This window comes from Macaca fascicularis, chromosome 4 (genome assembly GCF_037993035.2).
Source record: "Macaca fascicularis isolate 582-1 chromosome 4, T2T-MFA8v1.1".
Classification (NCBI taxonomy): Eukaryota; Metazoa; Chordata; class Mammalia; order Primates; family Cercopithecidae; genus Macaca; species Macaca fascicularis.
In genome coordinates this window covers 129,766,071-129,790,793 of record NC_088378.1, presented here as the reverse complement: position 1 = coordinate 129,790,793, position 24,723 = coordinate 129,766,071, and the positions used below count along the sequence as shown (strand labels likewise).

The window sequence follows — 24,723 nt, the reverse complement described above, 5'->3', positions numbered from 1 at the left end:
CCGCGGGGTCGGAGGTCACCGGCAGCACCAACGAGACGCTGCGGGCGGGCGGACCCGAGCGGGGGCGACCGGCACGCAGCCTAGAAGGTCCCTTTGGAGGACTTTGCAGTCGGGAGCAGTGAGCATGCGCAGACGCTAGAGGGCGCTCCTGGCCAGGGGCTGAGAAAGCCCGGCGGGGGGGGAAGGGCGGAGCCTGCGGCGGAGGCGGGGCGCAGAGGCGGGGCTGAGGACACCAAAGTTGGGGGTGCTGCAGCGAGCGAAAAGGGGACGGAGAGTTGGGCGAGAAACGAAGGGAAGGGGAGAGGGTCTGAAGGGACCTGAAGGGAGACGGGCAAGACGATGTAACCCGGAAGAGGGCTGAGGGGAGGGGAAGGGGCCAGGGGGACCACTGGAGACAAGGGGGAGAGAACTGAAGGGAAACACGCGGAGGGGCGGGGCTGGGAGACCAGAGGGAGAGTTTGGGGAGACCTGGGAACTGCAGAGGGACAGGGCTGCGCGCCCGGCGAGTCGTTTCCATTCAGCGAGTGGTTGAGAACCCAGCGTAAACGCGGCTCCCGGCGTCTACTGGATGCCCGCCGGGCGCAGTCCCAGCCTGAGCCCCTGCACCTGCATGGCAGAGGCCGTGGAGCCCGCACATTTCCACCCTGAGATCCCACAAATGTGGTTTTGTTTTGCTTTCCCCCCCGCCCCCAATCTGCAGCTCCAGGCCCCTCCCTGAGCCGCCCCTCTCCACCAGCAGGGGAGGGGCGGGCGGGGACCCCTGGGGCGTGGGAGAGGAAGGGCCGCGCTGTTAGTGAGGGCGGGGGCGGGCGGGGGCGGGCGGGGGCGGGCGCTGACGCCTTCGGGTGGGGTCTGGGTGAGGGGCCTGACGGCAGAGTCGGTCCAGAACTGCCCGGACAGCGACGCACAGCGATGGTGAGACCCCAGCCAAGTCCTGGTCCACTCCCCTAAAATCCCAGCAGCCAGACCCGGAAGCCCAGCGGACTCGGGAAACACCGCGTCCCAGCCCCGGAGGCGGGCCCGCCAAGTTCTAGAAAAGCTTTGGGGATCTACCGAGAGGGCACTCGGCGGGACCGGGCACTCCCCTTCCTTCTCCCTCCCACTGTCCCCAGAAATCTTCCCATCCCTCCACCTCCCCAAGCCCTAAGTCCTCTCGGGCTCTGCCCTTCAGGGCAGCGGGGGTTGGGGATGTCCAGCTCCTGAGCCCTCTTGCACCTGCACAGAGGCAAGACAAGGGATTCAGCTCTGTCCCTTATCTGAGGTGGGAGGGGGAAGGGAATTATGGAGGGAATCCAGCTGGCCTGTTAGTAAGGGTGTCCCAGTGCTAGGTGGAGGTGGAGTCTGGCTGCCTTTGGGGAGATGGAAGGGTGAGGAGTAGAGGCCTGATTTCTGAGCGTTGTTTCTGTGTTGGACAATTCCATGCAAACTAGAGCTAAAATGGAAGAGGGTGCAAGTCATTCTCCTGGGGCCCCAGATGCTCCCTCCTTTCTTGCTGCCTGGAGCAGGGGCAGTGCTGTTAGTGGCTACTCCGGGTGTGAACAGCCCATCCTGGCCACCTTCCACAGGAAGCCTGCTGACCTGAGGAACAGAAGAGGAAGGAAGCAGGTGGGTGTGAAGCCAGGAAGGAGGGAAGGGTGGCACAGGACATTTGAAGTGGGAGTGGAGGGGCAGTGCTGAGGAGGGTTCAGTGCTGGGAAGCAATATTAACTGTTACAGTCCAAACCCTCACCTCAACCCCAATACAAATCCCTGGCCCAGTCTTACAGAGGCCAGGGATTTGATGATGACCCTCCTGTGCCTAGCTACTTTGAGAATCTATCCCAGCTCTCAGAAGCCAGATGCCCCTAAGGCTTCCCTTAGCCGCTGGTATGATCTTGGGCCAGTTAATTGTTTCAACTGTCAAGTGGAATAAAAGAAATTACCTCATAAGATTATTGTGAGGATGGACTATATCATATAATATTCTAGAAGAGTCCTTGGCACAGAGTAAATATTATTAAAAAGTTTGCTCTGGTTATTTTTTTCTCCAGGGTTTGTATCTGCCCAGAGCTCTGATCCCATTCTACCTGGTTTCATCTTTGTCTTACCCACTATGAGCTCCTTGAGGGCAGGGCTCATCTCTTCTCTACATTAATAGTCACTTTTTTTTTTTTTTTTTTGAGATGGAGTCTCACTCTGTCGCCCAGGCTGGAGTGCACTGCACTGCAACCTCTGCCTCCCAGGTAGGTTGGAGCAATTCCCCTGCCTCAGCCTCTCTAGTAACTGGGATTACTGGCACACATCACCATGCCTGACTTATTTTTGTATTTTTAGTAGAGACGGGGTTTCCCCATGTTGGCCAGGATGGTCTCGATCTCCTGACCTCAGGTGATCCGCCTGCCTCAGCCTCCCAAAGTTCTGGGATTACTGGCCTGAACCACTGTGCCAATAGTCACTTCTTACCCCCAAGATATTGTAGTCATATCAGGAGTTGCCGAGAGGAAAACTGAAGAGATGAACTTAGATTATCCAATGCAATTGCTGCTATATATAAAAGTGCAAGGTGTTCCTGTCCTCGAGGAAGTCATAGATGAGGAGCCGAGAGAGATGCAGGGAGCAGAGAAAAACATTAGGTGCTAAATCTTGGGGCACTGAATCTTGGGGCACTGCTTGCTTCAGTTGCTCAGGGAAGGGAGAGCTGGTATGGTCACAGAGGCTGAGAAGGGTTTCCTGGTAAGGAGATCCTTTAACCAGAGGCCCAAGCCTATGTAGCTGGAAAAACTGGACCCATGTAGGAAGTTGTGAAGAAGCATGCTCACTGGGGCTGTGGGTGCATGGTGAGAAATGGTGGAAGTTAAGGCTGATGAGGTAAGGAGAGAGGGGCCAGCCTGCCCAAAGGCCCACCAGAAAGGCAAAGTGCCCTCTCCTTCTACCATGGGCCTCCGCTTACCTCCATCCCAATCTTGGGAGACCCCAGAGTTTTGAACTTCAGAAATTCTGGACCAAAAGACATGACCTCAAGACCTGGCTCCGCCACTTACTGGCTGTTTGACCTCAGGCATGTTACTCATGGCCTGATCCTCAGTTGGGCCATCTGTAAGACGGGGATAATACTACCTAAGTCATTTGGGTGTTGGGAGGACTGAGGGAAATAATACCTATAAAGCACTTAACACTTCCTAGCACATTGTAACGGCCTAATACATGAAGGTGTTCTTATTGTTTTGGGGTAGCCTTTGCCACTAATGTCAGTGCAGAACTCTGGCTGGCCCCACCAAGAGGACAGCCCCAAGCCCCAGGATCCAGGTCCGCCAGCCAACTCAGACAGTGACTCAGACCACCTGCCGGCGGAGGACCCTGAGGACACCTCTGCTCAGGTAGTAGAGTTGTGCCCTTCCTCTGAGACCAACATATCCTCTATCCTGTGGAGTGGCCACCTTTTTCCACTAACCCGTAGTTTGACTTCGTGCCTAATCTCTTACTGCCTTTCTCTCTTTTCAGGAATTCCTGTCTGTGCACCTGCTGAGAACATGGGGTTTTGACTTTAAACTCATTCACATGAATATCCATTACCTCTCCTAGGGAATCTGTGTTGTCAAAGCAGACTCTAGGGGCTTTGGCCCCAAGGCGTGAAGGGGGTTAAGAAGGGAAAGCATAAGAAGGGAAGCTGTTTTGGGGTGTGGGGCCTCCCCAGCCTCCCTCAAGGAAGACCACAGATACAGGCATCAGTCAGCTATCCTTGCGCTCAGTGAAGATCTGGAAGGAGGACCCTCCCAAATGGAGGGCATGCTTAGAAGCTGCTCTAGATTGGAGAAGAGGTGGCAATGACTAGGGGGAAAGGAGAAAGAAAAACCTAGTTTCACTCCTCCCCTTCTTCCATGTCTCCTCAGGGTCCTTCAGTTCTGAGCTTGGGTTCCCTTTGCCTGGACACCAACCAAGCCCCCAAATGGACTGGGCTTCGGACCCTCCTGCAGCAACTCCCTCCACAGGACATTGATGTGGGTCTCCTCTCCCTATCTTCCCTCTCTTGCCTCTCCCTGCCCCTCTCTTTTCTTACTGTGGGAAGAACCTCAGTCCAGAAGTTAGGGGATGTGGATTTAAGGCCCAGCTATGCCACTGGTTGGGGTGTCATTCTCCCCCTGCCTGAGTTTTCACGTTGGCAGTAACAATAGCGGGTGCAGTAACATCTGCTCTGCCCACCACAATGCTTAGTTCAAGAGCAAATGAGAAAATGGACATGAACGACTTTTGAAACGGATAATGGAATGTACAAATGTAGAGAGTATGGTTGTTACATATTTATTGAGGGTCTACATGTGCCCAGCCTAAAGGCTTACAATTCAGTTGGGGAGGCAAGACAGGAGTATATGAAATAATTTGAGGAAATGCAAGAATTGGAAGTGATACTGAGCTCTTAGCTCACTGGGAGCAAGGACCTAATGGTGACAGGGCTGAGTGCTGTGGGCCTGTCAGGACCTGATTGATGACCATTCCTAGGGGGGCAGGGGGAGACTCAGGTGGCCTTTCCTGAGCTCCTTTCCTTCTTCTTCGATTTCCCCTTCTATGCCATTATCTCTGGCATCTCCCTGAGGTTCTACAATGTTTCTCTGACCCAGCAGCCAAGCCTTTCTTCCTCCAACCAATGCTCAATCTTTCCTGCTGGAGCTCTCCCAGTAACTGTAGAGGACTGTTTCTGCAGGAGCACTACTGCCTGGCCCTTGGGGAGGAGGAGCGGGCCGAGCTGCGGCTCTTCTGTTCCAGGCGGAAGCAGGAGGCCCTGGGACAGGGGGTAGCTTGCCTGGTGCTTCCCAAGCTTGAAGGACACACCTGTGAGAAGGTCTGTAGCACCCCTCCCCTCAAGTTCCCCTTCCTCTATTCTTTGCCCTCTCATTTCTGCAGAAGGGGCTAGCTTCTGGAACTCTGGTTGGGAAACAGGAAAAACAGAAACCAAGTTTGGGAGCTCTTGGTGTAGGTTGCAGTGGATGTGGGCTTGCTAGGGTATGGTGAGAACAGGTTGGGATCAGATTGCAAGAGCAAGGAGGGAAGTTAGGACGGTAGTGCCTACTCGGACCAACTCAGCACCTCCCCTCTGACAGTGTAGGGAGCTGCTGAAGCCAGGAGAGTACGGAGTGTTTGCAGCCCGGGCAGGGGAACAGCGTTGCTGGCACCAGACTTGCTTTGCCTGCCAGGCCTGTGGCCAGGCCCTGATAAACCTCATCTACTTCTACCATGATGGACAACTTTACTGCGGCCGCCATCATGCAGAGTTGCTGCGCCCGCGCTGCCCGGCTTGTGACCAGGTACAGCCTTGAGGGGAGGAACTGGGGGTCTGCCCAGGGTCCAGAGTGGCAGGATACAAAGGAACACTCTCCTGGGCCACAGTTTCTCACAGTATCAGGGAGTGGGGAGAAGTAGGAACCAGCCTGGGCAAGTTCACTGTGTTCTGACTTGAGCTCTGGGCATGTGGGACCCGGTGCCCTTCTGCCTGTGGCCTCCCCCACTGCAGAGGTCCTCAGATGTTCTTGGAATGACAGAATTTCTCTAGAGCAGGGACTCTTGGACACATGCTCATCTTAGTAGATGCCAAGTGCCCAGTGCTGTGCCTCATCATGCTAGAAATTCCCTTGATGTCAGCATAAAAGGAAGCCTGGAGCCCTGGGTTGGGAGTCCAGACCCCCAGGTCGCACTTCGGATTGTGCCACTTGCTAGCTGATGTCCTGGCTAAGCCAATCAGTCCTCCCTGTGTCCATGAGTGGCTGAGTGAATCAAATGGGAATGTATGCAGATGTGCTTTAGCGTTAACTGGGTAAAAGGCGTGGTTACTGGATGAATGAATGAGTGAATGAATGAATGAAACGTTCCCCTCTCCCTCTCCCAGCTGATCTTCTCCCAGCGCTGCACCGAGGCAGAGGGACAGCGCTGGCATGAGAACCACTTCTGTTGCCAGGACTGCGCCGGGCCTCTGGGCGGGGGACGTTATGCCCTGCCTGGGGGAAGCCCCTGCTGCCCCAGCTGCTTCGAGAACCGCTACTCGGATGCAGGCTGGAGCTGGGCCGGGGCACTGGAAGGGCAGGCATTCCTTGGTAAGGGAGAGGATGCAGAGCAAAGCGGGAGGGAGCTTGGGCTGGGCTGTGGGGGTTCTCCCGGGCTGGGACCCTCGCCCCGGTCCCACGCCGTCCCGTCCCTCCAGGAGCACCCCCACCGCACCCCCCAGATCCGAGCCTCGGGGCCCGCAGCTCTCACCGCGCGTCCCTGGCCGGAGCGTTCCGAGGGCCTCCCGAACCCACCCCGCGCCGCGGTCGGGGTTGCGGCGCCGGACTCCCTCCCAGGCGCGGGACGCGGCCGCCCTCTGGTGGAGGCGGGGGACCCTGGCGAGGACTCGCGGCGGCGGCGGTGGCGGCGGCGCGCACGGCCCAGGGGCTGGGCTGGGCGGGGCGAGAGGCTGGGCTTCACCCCCGCTAGCTGCGGTGGAGGTCCAGCTCCGCATCTCTGAGACCAGCGTTTCCGACCCGGCCCGGAACAGGGGAGACTGGACCAGACCGAACTGGAGGAAGGGACCAAACCTCGGTGAACTCTGCGACCCTCTCCCGAACACTCCTTCTCGCTGCCGCCGGCGGTTCCTGCCTGCAAACTCAGACGGGGCTGCCTGGATCCAGTCCCCAGCAGGAGAACCGACCTGGGGAAAAAGCGGAGGCACCCAAAGGGCAGGAGCAGTGCCGCTTGGAGACTCTTTGTGATTCCAAGGACACCCCTTTCTCCACCTGCTCCTCCTCCTCTGACTCGGAACCTGAAGGCTTTTTCTTAGGCGAGCGCCTTCCCCTGTCCTGGAAAATCCTCGGAAGCCTCCAAGCAGAGGACAGCAACGCCTCTAAGAAGCACTGCACCATGTGCTAGTGGCGCTGCTCAGAGAGGGGGTGTGAGTGGGAGGAAAGGGGTCTGTAAAGCGGGAGAACAAGGCTAGCCTCCCCTAACAATCCTAGACTGAGACGCAGTCAGGCGCACGCCTGCGAGAGGCGGCGAGGTGACAAGTTTGGAGTGCGCCCCCTTCAGCACAGCGCGTTAGGACTTTTGGTGGAGACTTCCCCAAAGTTACGCTTCCCCTGCTGAGATAGCCCCTACCCCCACCTCCACAGGCTGGGACAGCCCCGTCCCCACCATCCTCCTCCCGAGCCAATTAAATGATCATAGCACGCGTGACGGTTACCGGCTGGAGAGCCGGAGGTGGGACCGGGAGCAGGGGACCGTAGAGCCGGGCCGCGCTCCTCCCCTCCTAGAGTTCGTGGACGCGCAGCAGGGTGCCGTCCCTCTTCCGGATGTCGGACTAAGCGAACAGCGCTCCCCTGCCGGTTGGTAGCAGCCGGAAGTGCCAAACCGGAGGTGCGTCATTCACCCGCGACGCTGATACGGTTCCTCCACCGCGGCCCATGCGAAGGTTCCTACTATGGCTTCCAGCGGGGTCCCGGTGAGCGCTGCTGGCTCGGCTAATGAAACTCCCGAAATACCGGACAACGTGGGAGATTGGCTTCGGGGCGTCTACCGCTTTGCCACAGATAGGAATGACTTCCGGAGGTAACCGAGCCCAAGAACTTGGTCCTTCTCTGGCCCTTACGTCGGTATTCCCCTTTCTCGCGAGGCTGGCGCCTCAGGGTTTTTTGTTTTTGTTTTTTTGGTTTTTTGTTTTTGTTTTTTTTGAGACGGAGTCTCGCTCTGTCGCCCAGGCTGGAGTGCAGTGGCGCGATGTCCGCTCACTGCAAGTTCCGCCGCCTCCTAGGTTAACGCCATTCTCCTGCCTCAGCCTTCCTAGAAAATGGGACTACAGGCGCCCGCCACGACGCCAGGCTAATTTTTTTGTATTTTTAGTAGAGACGGGGTTTCACCATGTTCGCCAGGATGGTCTCGATATCCTGACCTCGTGATCCGCCCGCCTCGGCCTCCCAAAGTGCTGGGATTACAGGCGTGAGCCATCGCGCCCGGCCTTGTTTTTGTTTTTTAACATTGCCAGCATTGTGGCGTCCTCGTAGCTCTGCCTGTGCGTCACTGAGGTCCTTGGCCAGGAGTGAGAGTTCCCGTGTGGCAAAAGCGATCTTTCGTTCGTGTGGCTGTATCTGTATGTCACCCTGATCAAGGGAAGAGGTGCCAGCACGTAAACAGGCTTTTTTGGCGCTGGACTAGTGCTGTCGCTGGGCTTTGCGGATCTTACTTTTCTTTTTTTTTTTTTTTTGAGACGGAGTCTCGCTCTGGCACCCAGGCTGGAGTGCAGAGGCGCGATCTCGGCTCACTGTCCCTTCCGCCTCCCGGGTTCAAGTGATTCTCCTGCCTCAGCCTCCCCAGTAGCTGGAATTACAGGCACGCGCCACCACACCCAGCTAATTTTTGTGTTTTTAGTAGAGACGGGGTTTCACCATCTTGGGCAGGCTGGTCTCAAACTCCTGACTTCTTGATCCACCCGCCTCGGCCTCCCAAAGTGCTAGGATTACAGGCGTGAGCTACCCCGTCTGGCCACATTTATTTCTTTTTGAGACAGTCTCGCTCTGTCACCCAGGCTATAGTGGCACGACCTCAGCTCACTGCAATCTCGGCTCCCGGATTCCAGTGATTCTCCTGCCTCAGCTTCCCCAGTAGCTGGGATTACAGGCGCGCACCACCACACCCAGCTAATTTTTGTATTTTTAGTAGAGACGGGGTTTCACCATGTTGGCCAGGCTGGTCTTGAACTCCTGACCTCGGGATCCGCCTGCCTCGGGCTCCCAAAGTGCTGGGATTACAGGTGTGAGCCACCTCACCCAGACTTATCTTACATTTATTAGGCACAAAAATAAACTCCAAATTCCCACGTGGGTCTTGAGTAACCTGCCATGTCACAACCATGTATTAACACCTCGGGAAGGTGGTGGTGATGGAAGCTTTTTCCCCCAGTACATTTCGTTAACTGTACAACAGATTCAGTGACCACAGGGTTAGTAAAACACATTTTTTTCCAGGAACTTGATACTAAATTTGGGACTCTTTGCTGCGGGAGTTTGGCTGGCCAGGAACTTGAGTGACATTGACCTCATGGCACCTCAGCCAGGGGTGTAGCCAAGTAGGTAAGCACTGAACCACACCCCTGCGTGTCTTAGGAGACCTAGAGACTGGGAGAAGCAATGTTTTCTGTCAACTGTTCACGAAATGTACAACAGAATGTGATGTAAAACCCTTAACTATTCCTAGTTAAATGTGTTTTCAGATGTTGCAAGGGATTTAAGTATCTCTTACCAGTTTCCCTCCCATACTTTTCTAGTTCTAATGCCACCTGTTGTCTTATCCGATTGCAGACAAATGGAATCCTGTGCTGAACCCGAATCTTCCAAAAAACAGCCTACAATCTGTGACCACCACAAGATGTGCCCTGATGGCAGCTGAAGTTTGATTCAGATGGGCACTTTTCTTCCCTCTCCCTGCCTAGTTTCCTTTTGTTCCTTGAGTCCAGGCAGAATTCCATTCTCTGGTCAGCAGACAGGCTTAAGCTAAAGTATGGCCTCTGTTCTATAAAGTTCTGTACATAGTTCCCAAGCTTCTGCAGGGGGTGATCTTTGCTCTTGTCCTGAGAAATAACAGTGCTGTTTTAACAAACATTTGAAATAAATACCGCACACAAAGGCAGTCATTTTATTCTTTTAATAAGAAACTTTTGCTTACAAAAACAAGGTGTAAAAAAATTTACAAAAATCATAAAAACATGATTTATATTTCACACTTGAGAGACAAAAACAAGCCCCAAACATGGATTTTAATGGAGGTGGTTTGCTTCATTTTAAAAGGAAGGAAAAAAAAAAAAAAAAAGGAAGCTGTAACCATACATTGATGTCAACATAGCATGAAGTTTATTCTTGAAGAATTTACATTGTTGAGCAATATAAGGGGAAGAAGCCATTTGGTGTTGCATAGCATTTTAGTGCACCAGATGGGTTTTCCAGGCACCAGGGAGGCATTGTTGCTGGAATAGTGAGGTTTGGTGGCACAAAGAGGGCAGTGATGTGTAGGGGGAGGTAAAGTGAAGTAAGCCTGGGCAGTGGGCACTAAAGTGACACTGCTGAGGAAGCCGCTTCCTTCAGAAGGAGATGTTTTGTGACCCTGAAATTGATGGTAGTGCTACTGTCCAGGGTTTGGGGGCTCTTTGGAAATGGAGTACGTACGGAACTGGCATGTATAAACTTGTATAGCCATAGAAAGGGGTGGATAGAAACGGGTCCACCATGGCAATTATTTTTTTCTGGTCAGTTTACTAGACATTAAAAAAAATACTGCTTTTATGTGCCAAGTCTCCTATGAAACTAGTGTGGGATTAAAGGACATTAATTGGAAAGGAGGGTCAGTATATATGGACCACAGTGGCCTGTTAAGAATGACAGATGTCTTTAGCAGTTTGTTCACTACTAAAGATAAACAGGACAAAATAGTCTTTCCTGACCTTGCTGGCGTAAATATTAAGAAAATTGCTTGAGAATTAAATTTTTTTAGTATGTATATAAAAACAGCACCATTCTTTGTATAAATCAGATAGATCTTGAAGATGAAGCCAAGACCCTTGAGTCTACACTGGGTAGACTCTGAGAGGTTTATATTTTACTGGGTATTAAGATGAAGAAGGATCACATGAGAGCAAAGCTTAGCTTAGAAGCCATCACCTCCCAAATGGTGACCAAGGAGGAAACTTTTAAGCCATAGTATAGATGCTAACCCCCATTTAAGACCCGTATCAGACCACTTGCTAAGACAAGAAATACCAGCACCTCCTGTTCTTTATAGGAATGAAACTTAGATCCTTAAAGGCTGCTACCTGATATACTCATGACTGAACAGTTTTATTTGATAAAAACTTCCAAAATTGAAAATCAAAATCCAGCAAGAATTAAGACATGGCAGCTTCCAAAAGCATAATTCAAATTTTATTCAAAATTTACTGTTTTGGCTTCAAGTAAGTGTTTACTGTTGGTTGGGTTTTAAAGCCATAATGATGGTTGAGTAAGGATTCATTTATTTATTTTTACATTTTTATACATTTTTGAAAAGATTTCAAGTCTGTTTCCCAGGCTGGTCTTGAGCTCCTGGCCTCAAGCAATCCTCCCACCTTGGCCTCCCAAAGTGTTGGGATTACAGGTGCTAGCCACCGTGTCCAGCCAATGTTTCACTTAAACTGGCTTAATTATTCAAAGTGGTTAAGAATTTAGTAAATAAAACTACTTAATCTACAACTTTCAAAAATTGATAAGTAATCATGAATTCTGTAAATGAAGGAATTGGCCTTCATTACTGCCAAAACAACATTTTCCCCAAGGAAAGTCAATTTTATATCCTGTCACACTTTTCAGCCCTGGCTAGTTAACACAGTACTATGAAAATCTCTAGCTAGATTTTAAACGAAATATGCCAGTGGAAGTATGGAATGAGTCCACAAAAATGAGTGTCACAATGCTATAGTAGCTATGGTGTATTTAGTGCAGAGTGTGGGTTGAATAAGTACACAGTAATTAAAGTCATAGTCTTGGCCCAACAGAACAGTTATTAAACGTAAGATACAAACTAAAGTCACAGTCATATTTAGAAGGCGCTTTTCAGCTTTAGTGCTGACTTAAAAAGTCTGAACCACCAGGAAGATACGTACTTAACTAGTTAAAAAATTAAATGGCCATGGAAAGTTTTACCCCAAAGATACAACCTCTTCACTTATTTAGTTCAGTAATGAGGCTGAGGGACCCAATTTTCAAGTGTGCATTTGAGTGGTAAACTTTTAAACACCATTTGGTGAAGTTTCAGGAGCTCAGTGGAAACCTTAAGGTCGGAGTAAAAGAAACTGGCTGTAAACAGCCCTGCAGTGAAGAGACTGGGTCTTAGCACCTTCCACAGCCACTCAGCACCATCTCAGTCAGTGCCTGCCGGAGGGGGGAAGGGCATGGAGAGCTAGGATGGGTGCCTTCTCTTTTGCACCACTTCCTTTGCATATTACACAGTGCACTGGCTTGCCTTACAATCTGTGGTTCACATACAGAGGTTTTCTATACTGCTCCCGGACATTTTTTGCAAAAGAACATCAGAACCAATGAAGGTACCACTTCAGGAGGAATCATTTTTGTTTGACTTCTGCTATATGTTGCCCAGCATTAGTCATTGTTTTGATAAAGACTAAAAGGCCTTTTCTGAACATTTGTGCTCTCCCAACCACCTGGGAAAGCATCCCTTCCACTCACAAGATGTAACCTCAGATAGGGATATAGTATACATTTAAGAAGGGGTAGCCCCCCAGCCTGATTTTAAAAGGCCCAAGTTAATGTATGGAACGTGACAAGGGAAGTGAAAAACAAATGGAGTACATAGTCTGCTTGAAAAACAGCCATTTGATGAACAGTCACAAATACAAAGAATTTGGACATTGTAATATAATTTTAGAACTTGCTGGTAAGAATAATTTGCATTCACACACGAGACATGAAATGCTTTTTAAAAGTCTGTGAACCAGATGTCCTTTAAACACTACACAGACCCACCTGCCACTTGAAATGACAAGAAATCCTTTCCCTTAATCTTTTCAATTCCATGCAAACCATAATTGAGTACAAGGCACCAAATTTTATGAATTGTAAAAAATTAGTTCACAAAGCTTTGTCAGTAAGTAAAACAAACTCCATTTCTCCCTCCCGGCCTGCCCACCCTCCTCCCACCACCCGCCATCCCCAACCAAGTTTTCATTCTGCACTACTGTCAACCTCTCTAGGGCTTATGCTGGGGCATGCCCCACTGCCAGCCAATCCACCTCATTGGTTCTTCCCTTGTACTTGGATGGAGCTGTAAGCACAGCCAGAGTAGCAAACTCATACAATCATTGACTCTAGAAGCCTTGCCATTAAAGACAAAAATAAACTCTGCTATTGAGTCCATAGGACACATAACACTTCTACAGTTTCCAATTTTATTCATGACATTTTAAGAGACGTCTGAAATTTTATTTATTTTTTTTTTTGAGACGGAGTCTCGCTCTGTCACCAGGCTGGAGAGCAGTGGCGCGATCTCGGCTCACTGCAACCTCTGCCTCCTGGGTTCAAGCGATTCTCCTGCCTCAGCCTCCCGAGTAGCTGGGACTACAGGCACGTGCCACCACGCCCAGCTAATTTTTGTATTTTTAGTAGAGATGGAGTTTCACCATGTTGGCCAGGATGATCTCAATCTCAATCTCCTGACCTTGTGATCCGCCCGCCTCGGCCTCCCAAAGTGCTGGGATTACAGGCGTGAGCCACCGTGCCCAGCCTGGAAATTCTTTACAGTGTAGCACTGCCCCCCAACCCTGCCCCATAACTCCAAGACTGAGGGGCTGGATCAAAGCTGGCAAGAGCTCTGACTACCATTTAATAACAGCTTCAGTTCCTGGCTGCCAAGGGCATTCCTAACTATTTTTATACTAGCATGGATGTTCATCTCAGAGGCAACCACAGATATGAGAGTTAGGCTAGATTGAGGTAAAAAAAAAAATCCTTTTTGAGGGCCTAGGTGCACTCATCTTGGCTGGCTACAGCAGCAAGTAAACATGCCAGCCAACTAACTACAAAGGGTTCCTGGAACGAGACTCTTAACTACTTGCCCTGGGAGAGAAGCAGGCCCATTAAGGTTCAGTTAGGAGACCTTGGGTTTGATTTGGCAGCATCTAGTCAGCTTTTACCTGGTTCTTATTTTCCTCTCTTTAGAATGATTCAATTTAAGATGCAACTGAGACATTTATCTATACCCAATATGTAAATAAATTAAAGGCAAAGGGACAATTCACTCACAATAGCCATTGGCTTATGCAGCAGGGAACTCTTTAATAAAAAATCTCCTTAAATACCAACTTCTTAAGTGTCTGGTGCTGCTGCCTCTGGGTACCTGAGGTGTCTGTAACTGCAGTGGGCACCTTTCACAAATGTGTAGCTCAGTGGAGACTCTGATGTTAGTTTCTTTTATTACTTTGATATATGCGTGCTCAGCTAAGCACTTATTTCATGAAGTCCTTAATCTGCTTAATAAATCCTTATAATATTTGGTATAAAACTATTTTTTAAAATTAAATTGGAAGATCTTTGAATTTTCCATTAAATGTTTATTAGTAATTATCCCCACTGGACAGCCTGAGGGGTAAAGTAGATGCTCTATTAGTTCTTCTCTATCTTGTAAGTTCTCTTTTTCTAGAATAATAAATATAGGATTCAATGAAAGATGAGGCACGATTCATAGTTTCCTTCCCTTTTTACTCTCCTTGGTTTTTTTGAGTTAATGGGCTTTTCTATTGCCACAAAAAGTCATTACTAATCATGCCGACTTAAAAACTTGGATCTTAAGAGTACAGCTTCACATCAGAGCCTCTGGCAGCATGGACAGCGGTGACACTTTAAAACAGTGTCCAGGAGAGGGTGAGCCCAGGCAAAGCTTATACAAAGAAGCCTGCAGTAGACAATATAAACCAAACAGCATAAAAAATGCCATACGCTATCGCTTCCAAATAAAAGCTAAATATTACAGAAATCTCACAGTGTTGGAAAAAGCAAGTTTAATTTAAAATATAGTCATTCCTTCCCTATCAGGGTGAGCCATTTTTTGTCTGAATTTCCTCCATGTCTCAGTGCTGCCTGGCAGGGCCTATGGGAGAGTTCATTTCAAAAAGTCAACAGCAAATGCTACAGATCTGTGCGGGAAATGTGGCTCATCAACATTGCTAAAGCTATAATCCTCATTCTTTAGCCTCGCTTTCCCCACTTCCCACCCCTCCCCGAACTCCCTTCCACATCTACTCCCTTCAAGTGACAACTGTACTTCTACCTGAATTCAAACATTAATACGATATACTCAGTCAAAAGATGAGCATTTATAGTGACAGGCTGAGTGAGGCTCACTGCAGCAACCACAGCAACAAAAGTTAGGGTTTGCATTCACTTTCACCAGCAAATCTAAGTGAAGAACTAAGAATGAAGTGGCACCTGATGGGGACAAGGGTTTTTATCTAGGCAATTTCATTCTGTTTAGAAACTGACCCAATTTAAAAAGGACGATGTATTTTACTAGCACTGGGGGAAAGGACGGGGCACTCTTGTTTTTTTCTCTGATGGACTGAGTATGGGGGGTAAAGCAACAGTAGGGATTATCAGATTTGGGAGGAAACAGGTCAAGGCCATCGGTAATCAACTCCAGATATGTACGAGGTGGATTCCTAAGCAGTTAACATACCCTAGAAAACCAAAAGCTCCCAAACCCTGTGACCATGAATGTTCTACCTCTCCAGGAGCAAGAAAGAAGCTGCAGGCTAAGAAGCTGCATGCTGCACTGAAGTGAGAACGGGTGATAGGCATTCAATAAGCCCTGGAGCACCAGCTATCTCTGCCCACCCTCAATTGAGTTCTGAGAAAACCTAAAAATCAATTTAAACCAAACCATGTGCTTGCCCTAGACCTGAACCAGGGATCTGCTACAGAACTGGGATAGCCAGGAGTGTCCTTTGGCTCAACATGCAACATGTGCTGGTCTATTGCTTCTTTATATGACCTGCCCCTTCTTTAGAATGAAGGGGTATTCATGCCAGTCTCAGAAGTATGGAATGATTAAATGACAGCAGCAGGTAGGGAGGGTATGACATACGAAAACCATCCCATTTTGCATGGGGAAATTTGTTCCATGCATCTCACTCCACTCTTCAGCAGCTATCCCCAAAAAAGGAAGTTTGTTTTGAACCCTTGAAGGTTACTTCCTTTGTGGGAATAAACCCTTTAGACTTCATCTCCCATCTTGAAGCCAATCCCATCCAGCAAACTGCTAGCCCAGGGCCCCTCCTCACACGGTCTGTCCAGGGCTGCTCACATCTGGAGGGTTCTTCTGGTGCTGCAAGGAGGTCCTGCTTAGCAGGGGAATCACATAATGGAGAGAAAACATGGCTGCTCTCCTGTGTGGATATGATTAATTTACTCCCCCTTTCTTCCACCTAGATCCCTCTATATTCAGAAGCAACTGATGAAAGGATCTTCATAGAAGTTACTTCTTTTGTTTTTAGGAAAGGAGGGAACTCCCAAACTCATTCAAAAGAAAGACTACAAAATTTATGACAGGACACGAATCACCTGGCACCTTCTACTCTAGACCCAGTGAGGCAAACCTAGTAATCTGTTCCTGCAGTAGCCTTATTTCCTATAAGAGGAAAGATGTATGGACACCAATACACAAAAGCCAGTCTTTGATACATGCCTCCCATTCAGGAAAATGTCTGTGGTCTGCCTTCATCATTGTTGCTGGACTGCACCTGAGCTTGGAGATGGGTTTCTGAGATTCTTGCATTGCCCTGCACTGTTCTTTGAGTGTAAAAAAGGATGTAGGCCTGGGTTTTGCACACTTCCTCGACACTGCATACATTCAGCTTTGAGTCATTGCAGTGGACCCAAAAACCTAGGAAACCAAAGGAGAAAAAGAGAGAAAATGACTACCCAATTCATATTTCTAGTCAGCAGGCAAAATCAGGAGATGAAGAAAGGGACAGAGAAGTTCTGAATAGAGCCAACCCTCGATTATTGGTGGGGGAAGGGACAAGTAAATGAAACCGACAGACTTCTGTGTATCCACTGGCTTTAACCCCACCAAACCCCACAGTACCGCTTATCAACTGACTGCAATTTTTTTTTTTTTTTTTTTTTTTGAGATGGAGTTTTGCTCTGTCGCCCAGGCTGGAGTGCAGTGGCGGGATCTCGGCTCACTGCAAGCTCCACCTCCCGGGTTCATGCCATTCTCCTGCCTCAGCCTCCCGAGTAGCTGGGACTACAGGCGCCCGCCACCACACCTGGCTAATTTTTTGTATTTTTAGTAGAGACGGGTTTCACCATGTTAGTCAAGATGGTCTCGATTTCCTGACCTCGTGATCCGCCCACCTCGGCCTCCCAAAGTGCTGGGATTACAGGCATGAGTCACCACGCCTGGCCGACTGACTGCAATTTTTATCTTTGTTTTCTTCAGGCTTTTTTATTGTCCACTAGAGCCTTCTAGAAAGATAGCTGCAATACTGCAGGCTAAGCAATGGGGAGATGAGGAGGAAGATGAGGAGGAAGAGGAGGAGGAGAGGAGAAATGGAAATAGAGGGGAGTGATAAAGGAAAATTTAGAAGGAACAAAAGTATTTATTCACAGGCTCTGGCTGCCCCAAGGGCTGTGCAGTTCAAGAACAGTGAACAGCTGAAAACACATCTGCAGCCCATCAGTCAGTGCAGTAGCTGGAAGACTCCACTCTGGAGGATGAGGACCTAAAGCACCTTTGGAGGGGCCCTTGCATCCCCACACTTCCCATGGCGGGGGAAGTAGTAAGAACATAGTAAGTGCTCAGTAAATGTTCTCAGCTTTATAAGCTGCGGCTAGTGAGATTTATACAGTATCTCCTTGAGGTTACACAGGTTCTACTGTTTCTGCATAACCAAGAAGGAAACTGGGGTGTGCAGAAGTAGCATTACCACAACAATAGTAATATTATCAATAACCAATATTTTTGATAATACTACAATATCCTCAAACAGTGACTGAATAAGCACTATGTGCTAGGCAACTGCTCTTTTTATTTATTTATTTGAGTCAGGATCTCACTCTCTTGCCCAGGCTAGAATGCAGTGGTGAAATCACAGCTCATTGCAACTTCAAACTCCTGGGCTCGAGCAATTCTCCCACCTCAGCCTCCCAAGTAGCTAGGACCACAGGTGCACACCATTACGCCTGGGTAAGTTTTTACTATGTTGCCCAGGCTAGTCTTGAACCCTTGGCCTCAAGCAATCCTCCCGCCTCTGCCTCCCAAAGTGTTGGAATTACAGGCGTGAGCCATTGCACAGGGCCTAGGTCCTGTTCTAAGCACTTTTACATGTCAGTTCCTTTTAATTCTTAGAACAACCATACGTTGTTACTTAGTAATATACCCAAAATTTGAATCCAACTTTCATAATTCTTTTTTTCTTTTTGAGATAAGAGTCTTGCTCTGTCACCCAGGCTGAAGTGCAGTGGCATAATCTTGGCTCACTGCAACCTCTGCCTCCCAGGTTCAAGCGATTCTCCTGCCTCAGCCTCCTGAGTACCTGGGATTACCAGTGCCCGCCACCACTCCCGGCTAATTTTTGTACTGTTTTAATAGAGACAGGGTTTAACCATGTTGGCCAGGCTGGTCTCAAACTCCTGACCCCAGGTGATCCACCCACCTCAGCCTCCCAAAGTGCTGGGATTACATGTGTGAGCCACGGCGCCTGACCCAACTTTCACAATTCTTGCCATTGGATTTTCATGTATGTAATTTCCCTCTAGGTAATCCATGGGATGGAAATAAAAGGAAAACAATAAAATGTGGACAAATAACCCCTTTCCGTGTCCCCCACCCCACAGAGTAAAGCGCACGCACCTCCCTCTGTGTTGTAGCAATAGGCTGTGTAGTGTCCTGAGCCAAACCCTTTCCCGTGATGCATGACCACTGCGGAGAGATCATAGGCAAAGGTCTCTTTGTCAAGAGAGGAGAGCATGTCCCTGCAGCAGTAAGGTTCCATGGTTAATACCTGGTCAAAGACGACATGGACCCCAATCTTCTCTCGATGGTTACGGCCAGACCACCTAGAACATGGATATAAGCTTGTTACTAGTAAAAACCAGCATATACAATTGTAGGTAGAGGTAGGTATTAATAAAACAGGGAACTGAGAAAATTAAACCTTCTGGTTTTGGTCTTCCCATCAATAAAATGGTGGTAATCAATGTTCACATTTATTTATTTATTTATGTATTTATTTATTTATTTATTTACAGACAGGGTCTCACTCTGTTGCCCAGGCTGCAGTGCAGTGGTGTGATCAATAAAGGCTCACTGCAGCCTCAACCTTCCCAGGCTCAGGTGATCCTCCCACCTCAGCCTCCCAAGTAGGTGGGACTATAGGTGCACACCACCACGCCTGGCTAATTTTTGTATTTTTTGTAGAGACAAGGTTTTACCATGTTGCCCAGGCTGGTCTCGAACTCCTGAGCTCAAGCAGTCTGCCTACCTTGGCATCCCAAAGTGCTAGGGTTACAGTCATGAGCCACTGCGCCTGGCCCATTTATTTGCTGTGAATGTTCCATGAAGTACTCTAAACCTAGAGATCCCTAAACAAGCAATTCAAGCAACAGTCTTTTTGTAGTTTCCTGCCTGCCCTTCTTTTCCAGATTATTTTATATTTCATCCTGAAGATGAACCTCTACATAAGTCCAAGCCAGGCTAGAAAATCTTTAAGCACAGATACCCAGTGCAGGCTGGATAATTAATTACACAGGCGCATGACAGCAAAAGCCCAGTCCTGCTGGGCTCCCACATTAATTTGCCTTAGTGGATGTGAATGATTTAATCTCCATGGAAAACACAAGGTCTCAAGTGAACAGGCTTCCCCTCCCAACACCATAGAAGACATTTGCCCTCACCAAAGCCTTTGGAGCAGCTATTCCCACAGCTCTCACCCAGCTAGGACTCCCACAGCAAGCTCACCTGAATCTTTTAAGGTGCAGCCGGAGAACCTGAGGTAGTCTGTAGATCATTAACTGCTTTCTAGCTTCACTCAGAACAAGGGGTTTGGGATTGGATTTTCGTCGTTTGCCTATGTGGTTTGGGAAGGTATAAGACATAGGTTGTGAAGAGTTTTTTCTAGCTATGGCAGAGACAGTGACTTGCCATTCAATATGCATTCTCCATATTTCTAAGTACCTGAACCTCAATTTTTTGGGGAGTGCAATGTGACCCCCTTTATGACTGCATTTCCCGGCTTCACAAGCCTGCATGGTGTGGCCATGGAAGTTCTGGCTAAGATGAAAGGAATGACTGTATGGGACTCTGCTTATACAAGGCTGACTCACTTGTAAGGTGCATCCCTTTGGCCTTCCCACTATCTGAAACTACTGGAATTCCTCCTGGACCAAAAGGTAACTTTGAAGACAGAAGTCTTGCAACAGGATAGTAAAACAGAAAGACAGAAATAGCTTGGGTCAATGATGACCATGCAGCCACCATGCTGGCCCTGAATGTCCTTCACACTTGTTTTATGTAACAGAAAAATAATACCTCTCATTTTAAGTCACTGTTATTTGGGTCGACTGTTACAAGCAACTCAAATCTTTCCAATTTTTGCCATCAGGAACTTTGCGTATAATGGAATATAATGGAACGTGCAACAGCAAGCACACAGAGTAGAAGCATATGTTAAGGCTCCATGTCTTTACAATGGCTTATAACTTCAATTATGATACCCCACAATATGATTTTAAGAAGCTTTTTGTTTGCACTAGGTAAGCCTAATTCTACTTCCTGCTCACAACTAGTTGTGTGCTAATGGATAAGTTACTCAAAACTCTGAACCTCCGTTTCCTCACCAGTAAAATAGGGAATAATGCATATATTTCAGGCTTAGGAAAAAAAGGATAAGATTACTAAATGATAGAGTATTTAAACACATTTTTCTTTAGCATGATTTGCTTATGGCATATTCAAACATTTAGAAAATAAACTGTTGGTTCTATATTTTTATGCTGTGCCTAGTTTTTGAAACATATTTCCTAGATAAAAGCACATTGCTGGACATACAAGGACAAAGCTGACAGGTGGCTAAATTCATCTACTCCAAAGCAGAACTAGTGATCAGTCTCTAATTTTGTTTCTAAATGTGGGGGAAATGCATTTCTTGAACTGCTGGCCTCAAGCAGTCCTCCCACCTTGGCCTCCCAAAGTGTTGGGATTGTGGGTGTGAGCCCACTGTGCCCAGCCTTTAGGAAATGCATTTCTAAATTTCAGCAAATAAACAATGGAAACAGAGTTATCTTAGTTTCTATCAGAAGCCTTTCCTGTAACCATTTACTGATGGCTGTTTTGTTATATTAAACTGGTAAATGGATGAGAGTAGAAAATTAGTGTTCTATGGCAGTCTCTGCTAATTGTCTTGAGCTGTTGATATCATGGGCTCAGTGTCTGAAGAGCTGGGCATCTGATTCCCAGTCCTGTCTGTACTACTCATGAAAGGTAGCAAATCACAGCCAGATGATGTATCACAGAGCTTTCTGTGACAATAGGATGTGGAGGTGTAGCTTCTCATAATAGACTGCATCAGAATGAGTTGTGCCATAGGAGAAGCTTTTACCAGGGTGTGTAGTCACAATATGTGCTGGCATGAACAGAAATGGAATTCAAAGAGGGGCTTGGCCTTATTTTATATTCCTATTCACCATTTTTTTGAAAATTACTGCAGCTCTGGCTAGGAACCCTGGCAGTGACTACCACCCTCAGCAGAGGGAGTATGTGAGCTAAGATGAAGACAATATAGAGTCAGGCTTTGTTTCCCTAAAATGAAATTCACAAAGAAAAATAAATTACTGATTCAATTGAGATTGATCAGTTCTGTCTCCATTTCATTAAGCTGTCCAGGAAGACAGGTAGAAGACTGACAGTTTTGAAACTTCACAGGCAACAGATCAATGCATCTCATCTCCTCACCATAGGTTTCCTTCTCTGGCATTATTTGCACTTGCCTAGAGAAATCCTGATAAATTGGCACATCTGACAACCAAAGAACAATCCTTTCTTGTAAAGATAAACCAAAGTTATTTCTTGCCTAATCTATCATATCCAAAAATGATGGAGTTAAAGCTGTTAATATTCTTTTGTTCATTACAAGTAAAAGGCTTCAGGAATCATTGGGTTTTTTTGGTTTTTGTTTTTTTTTAATATTACTCTAATGAAACAATTTGATTCACCTGACTCTGTATCTCAAAATGGAACAGGATAGGTGAGTCTACAGTTAGCCAGGTATAAAATTTCAAATTTTCTTTTGAAATGGCAAAATGATATCGAGCATAACTTTGTGGGTTGTTTTTTTTTTTTTCTTTTTTTCCTAAAAGAGGTCTTGCTGTGCTACTCAGGCTGGTCTCAAACTCCTGGCTTCAGGCAATCCTCCTGCCTTGGCCTCCCAAAGTGTTGGGATTACAGGTATGAGCCACTGCACCTGGCCTCAAGCCTGACTTTTGATTTTTGTTCTGATTCTTCAAAGAGTGGAACAGGTTTCCCACAATTTAGCTTTTTTTTTTTTTTTTTTTGAGACAGCATCTGGCTCTGTCGCCCAGGCTGGAGTGCAATGGCGCCCACCTTAGGGCCTCCCAAAGTGCTGGGATTACAGGCATAAGCCACTGCACCTGGCCTAACATTTTTTTTTTCTTCAAAACTGGTAATCTAAACTATTATGTGACTGAAAATGGATTTCTAGGTCTCTGTACAATCCATTAACTTTATACTTTTAGTTTCCAAATCTATATATGCCACAACCCTCAAACATAAGCATCCACATATTTGCTCTGCATTTCGTCTGTCCATACTGGGTTAGCAGAAGCATTAAGTGTTAGTGTGGCAAGACGGAAGGGCCCTGTATAACACGCCTCTGTAACCATATGTAAAGAGTTCCATTTTAAAATTACAGACAACACAGAAATACTTCCTTATGACCCTCTCTGAAATGTGAACTTTTCAGGCATGTGAAGAATAAAAAAAATGCAGAAAATATTTCATGAAGCTGCCACTGAGCAATGTACCTTAAGACTTACTTTCTTGGTTCCACTGTACCAATCTTTAGCATCACTTTTGACAGACATTAAGTCTGCCAGTTCATTACAAAAGCATGCTTTTCTGATATCGCATCCCTCAGAAAGGCTATTCCATCTGGGTTTAGATTAAGTAAGAACTGTTGGACTCTACATTCATTAATTTACGCAGCAGCCCCATAGCACTAATAAGCTAAGTACTAACATTCCAGAGTCCCCATTTCAGGAGCCACACTTTAAAATCCCTTCCAAGATGACAACTAATGTCAATCAGGAGGTCAATCAACTCCTAGGTCTTTGTTTCATTTTTTGTTATTGTTGTTGTTGTTTTTTGAAACAGAGTCTCACTCTGTTGCCCAGGCTAGAGTGCAATGGCGTGATCTCGGCTCACTGCAGCCTCCACTTCCCGGGTTCAACCAATTCTCCTGCCTCAGCTTCCCGAGTAGCTGGGATTACAGGCACCTGCCACCACGCCCAGCTAATTTTTGTATTTTTAGTAGAGACGGGGTTTCACCATGTTGGTCAGGCTGGTCTCAAACTCCTGACCTCAAGTGATCCGCCTGCCTCAGCCTCCCAAAGTTCTGGGATTACAGACACGAGCCACCACGCCCAGCCTTGTTTTGTTTTTTAATACATAATTAAAACAAGTCCATGTATTTTGATTTTTAGAAAAATGGGAGGAAGAGATCTTTAAAAGATGCTTTAGAACCATTCAATATCATTAGTGTTACTTTTGACTAAAGAGGACAAAGCAGCACGTTAAACTGATATTCCAGTTATACTTCCCCACTACGCCCCCTCCTCCACACAGCACTCACTGTTACACTGGTCACAAGCGTAGATTCTTCCTTCCAGGGCCTCTGTCTCTGTGAACTTGGCCAGCATCTCAGTGAGCAAGCACTCTGTCTGATTCAAAGGGACAAACCCCTTTTCTATGCAGTGATAGCGTTCAGGGAATTCCAGGGATAGGTCCCAAAAGGGCTCAATGGTATTAGATTTGTAATTGCATGATATACATGTGACCTAGAATGAAAAGATTGATTTACAGATTATGTAACTTCCATGCTTCCTGCGTACAGTTTTACTTGCTTCATAAAAGACACACTTTATCAAAACTAAGTGTATAATTTTCAAAAAATAGTAATATTAAAATAATAAACATAATTTTAAAAGAATTAGAGTATATTACTTCTGATGTACATTTCTAACTATGGGATGCTAGCTGGAATTTAAAAACCATACTGCATAGAGACTATACCAACCCGCCTTTCTCCTCTCCCAAAATATGCTCTAACATTCAACAGTACAGTAGCACAGACTGCAAGTTATTATGCAGTCTCTCAAGGGATCAGTCTGATATAGAGAATCTGCAGGTCCCTGCCTACTTCCCTCACTCTGTAATTCCTCCTCTTGACTTTAGACCTTCCATAGAGCCCAGCACACCTCTCTTTTTGCCTTTGTTACTTGCAGAAGCCCTACACTGAACCCCTCTGTCTGCACAGCCTCAAAATGCTGTGATTAGACCTCCATTCCCATTATAACCTTCCCAGGTGCACCTTCCTAAGGGGAGGGGAGACAGAAGAAGTGCTAATAAATACTCCCCTTTTACATGCTCAAAAACAAAAACCTAATTAAATTTTCCCTTTCCATACCATTCATCATTCTTTCAAAACCCTAAAAACCAAGACACAAGCACAGTGTAGAGGTTTTACCTGAATCTCTTAAGTTGCCCACCAATCCGCCCCCCAACACGTTTTTTGTTTTTTGGTTTTTTTTTTTTGAGACAAAGTCTCCATCTATCACCCAGGCTGGAGTGCAATGGCGCGATCTCGGCTCACTGCAACCTCCGCCTCCTGGGTTCAAGCAATTCTCCTGCCTCAGCCTCCCAAGTGGCCGGGATTACAGGCATGCACCACCACGCCCGGCTAATTTTGTATTTTTAGTAGAGACGGGGTTTCACCATGTTGGCCAGGCTGGTCTCTAACTCCTGACCTCAGGTGATCCACCCCCCTTGGCCTCCTGAAGTGCTGGGATTACAGGCGTGAGCCACCGCGCCCGTCTTTTTTTTTTCAAACTATAAGAATACTCTTTCTGCATATTCTCATAAGGCCTTATCTCAGAATCTTTGCTTAGGTTACAT

The 24,723-nt window shown here is 47.4% G+C and overlaps 3 protein-coding genes across 40 annotated transcripts in view; 2 read left to right on the top strand and 1 right to left on the bottom strand.

The window, feature by feature from the left end:
• Positions 1-211: 211 nt before the first annotated feature.
• On the top strand, positions 212-7,173 carry PRICKLE4 (prickle planar cell polarity protein 4). 13 transcript variants are annotated; one of them, XM_074038090.1, is made up of 9 exons: positions 212-915; positions 1,431-1,605; positions 2,163-2,222; positions 3,213-3,356; positions 3,870-3,977; positions 4,679-4,816; positions 5,076-5,279; positions 5,858-6,062; positions 6,503-7,173. In XM_074038090.1, the coding sequence occupies exons 2-9, from the start codon at positions 1,438-1,440 to the stop codon at positions 6,871-6,873; spliced, it is 1,398 nt and encodes a 465-aa protein (XP_073894191.1). In that variant the 5' UTR covers positions 212-915; positions 1,431-1,437; the 3' UTR covers positions 6,874-7,173. The 13 variants fall into 13 exon arrangements, with proteins under 13 accessions (XP_073894191.1, XP_045246802.2, XP_005553093.3 ...); XM_045390867.3 differs by having other exon boundaries at positions 5,858-7,173; XM_005553036.5 differs by lacking the exon at positions 2,163-2,222 and having other exon boundaries at positions 871-915.
• Positions 7,174-7,363: 190 nt separating this feature from the next.
• TOMM6 (translocase of outer mitochondrial membrane 6) lies at positions 7,364-9,621 on the top strand. 2 transcript variants are annotated; one of them, XM_065544057.2, is made up of 3 exons: positions 7,364-7,548; positions 8,961-9,061; positions 9,294-9,621. In XM_065544057.2, exons 1-2 carry the CDS (start codon positions 7,421-7,423, stop codon positions 9,055-9,057), a joined length of 225 nt encoding a protein of 74 aa, XP_065400129.1. In that variant the 5' UTR covers positions 7,364-7,420; the 3' UTR covers positions 9,058-9,061; positions 9,294-9,621. The 2 variants fall into 2 exon arrangements, with proteins under 2 accessions (XP_065400129.1, XP_045246815.1); XM_045390880.3 differs by having other exon boundaries at positions 8,961-9,065.
• USP49 (ubiquitin specific peptidase 49) overlaps positions 9,622-24,723 on the bottom strand; it is a 104,522-nt gene continuing 89,420 nt past the window's right edge. For 17 of the 25 annotated variants that reach the window (XM_045390851.3, XM_074038077.1, XM_045390850.3 and 14 more), the window contains 4 exons: positions 23,402-23,606; positions 19,495-19,603; positions 18,388-18,593; positions 9,622-16,413 (listed from right to left, as the gene is read on the bottom strand). In XM_045390851.3, coding sequence (XP_045246786.2) covers positions 16,223-16,413; positions 18,388-18,593; positions 19,495-19,603; positions 23,402-23,606 — 711 coding nt within the window. In that variant the 3' untranslated portion in view covers positions 9,622-16,222. Of the gene's footprint in view, positions 16,414-18,106; positions 18,594-19,494; positions 19,604-23,401; positions 23,607-24,723 lie in introns of those variants that run through there. The other 8 variants (XM_074038087.1, XM_074038088.1, XM_045390860.3 and 5 more) reach the window with 2 other exon arrangements.

Bases quoted from the DNA above. Each gene is read 5' to 3' on its own strand.
- TOMM6 (XM_065544057.2), top strand. From the start codon at position 7,421: ATGGCTTCCAGCGGGGTCCCGGTGAGCGCTGCTGGCTCGGCTAATGAA. The intron at 7,549-8,960 runs GTAACCGAGCCC...ATTTTTTTCCAG, and splicing joins GATAGGAATGACTTCCGGAG to GAACTTGATACTAAATTTGG.
- PRICKLE4 (XM_045390866.3), top strand. From the start codon at position 1,420: ATGCAAACTAGAGCTAAAATGGAAGAGGGTGCAAGTCATTCTCCTGGG. The intron at 4,817-5,075 runs GTCTGTAGCACC...CCCCTCTGACAG, and splicing joins AAGGACACACCTGTGAGAAG to TGTAGGGAGCTGCTGAAGCC. The intron at 5,280-5,857 runs GTACAGCCTTGA...TCCCTCTCCCAG, and splicing joins GCTGCCCGGCTTGTGACCAG to CTGATCTTCTCCCAGCGCTG.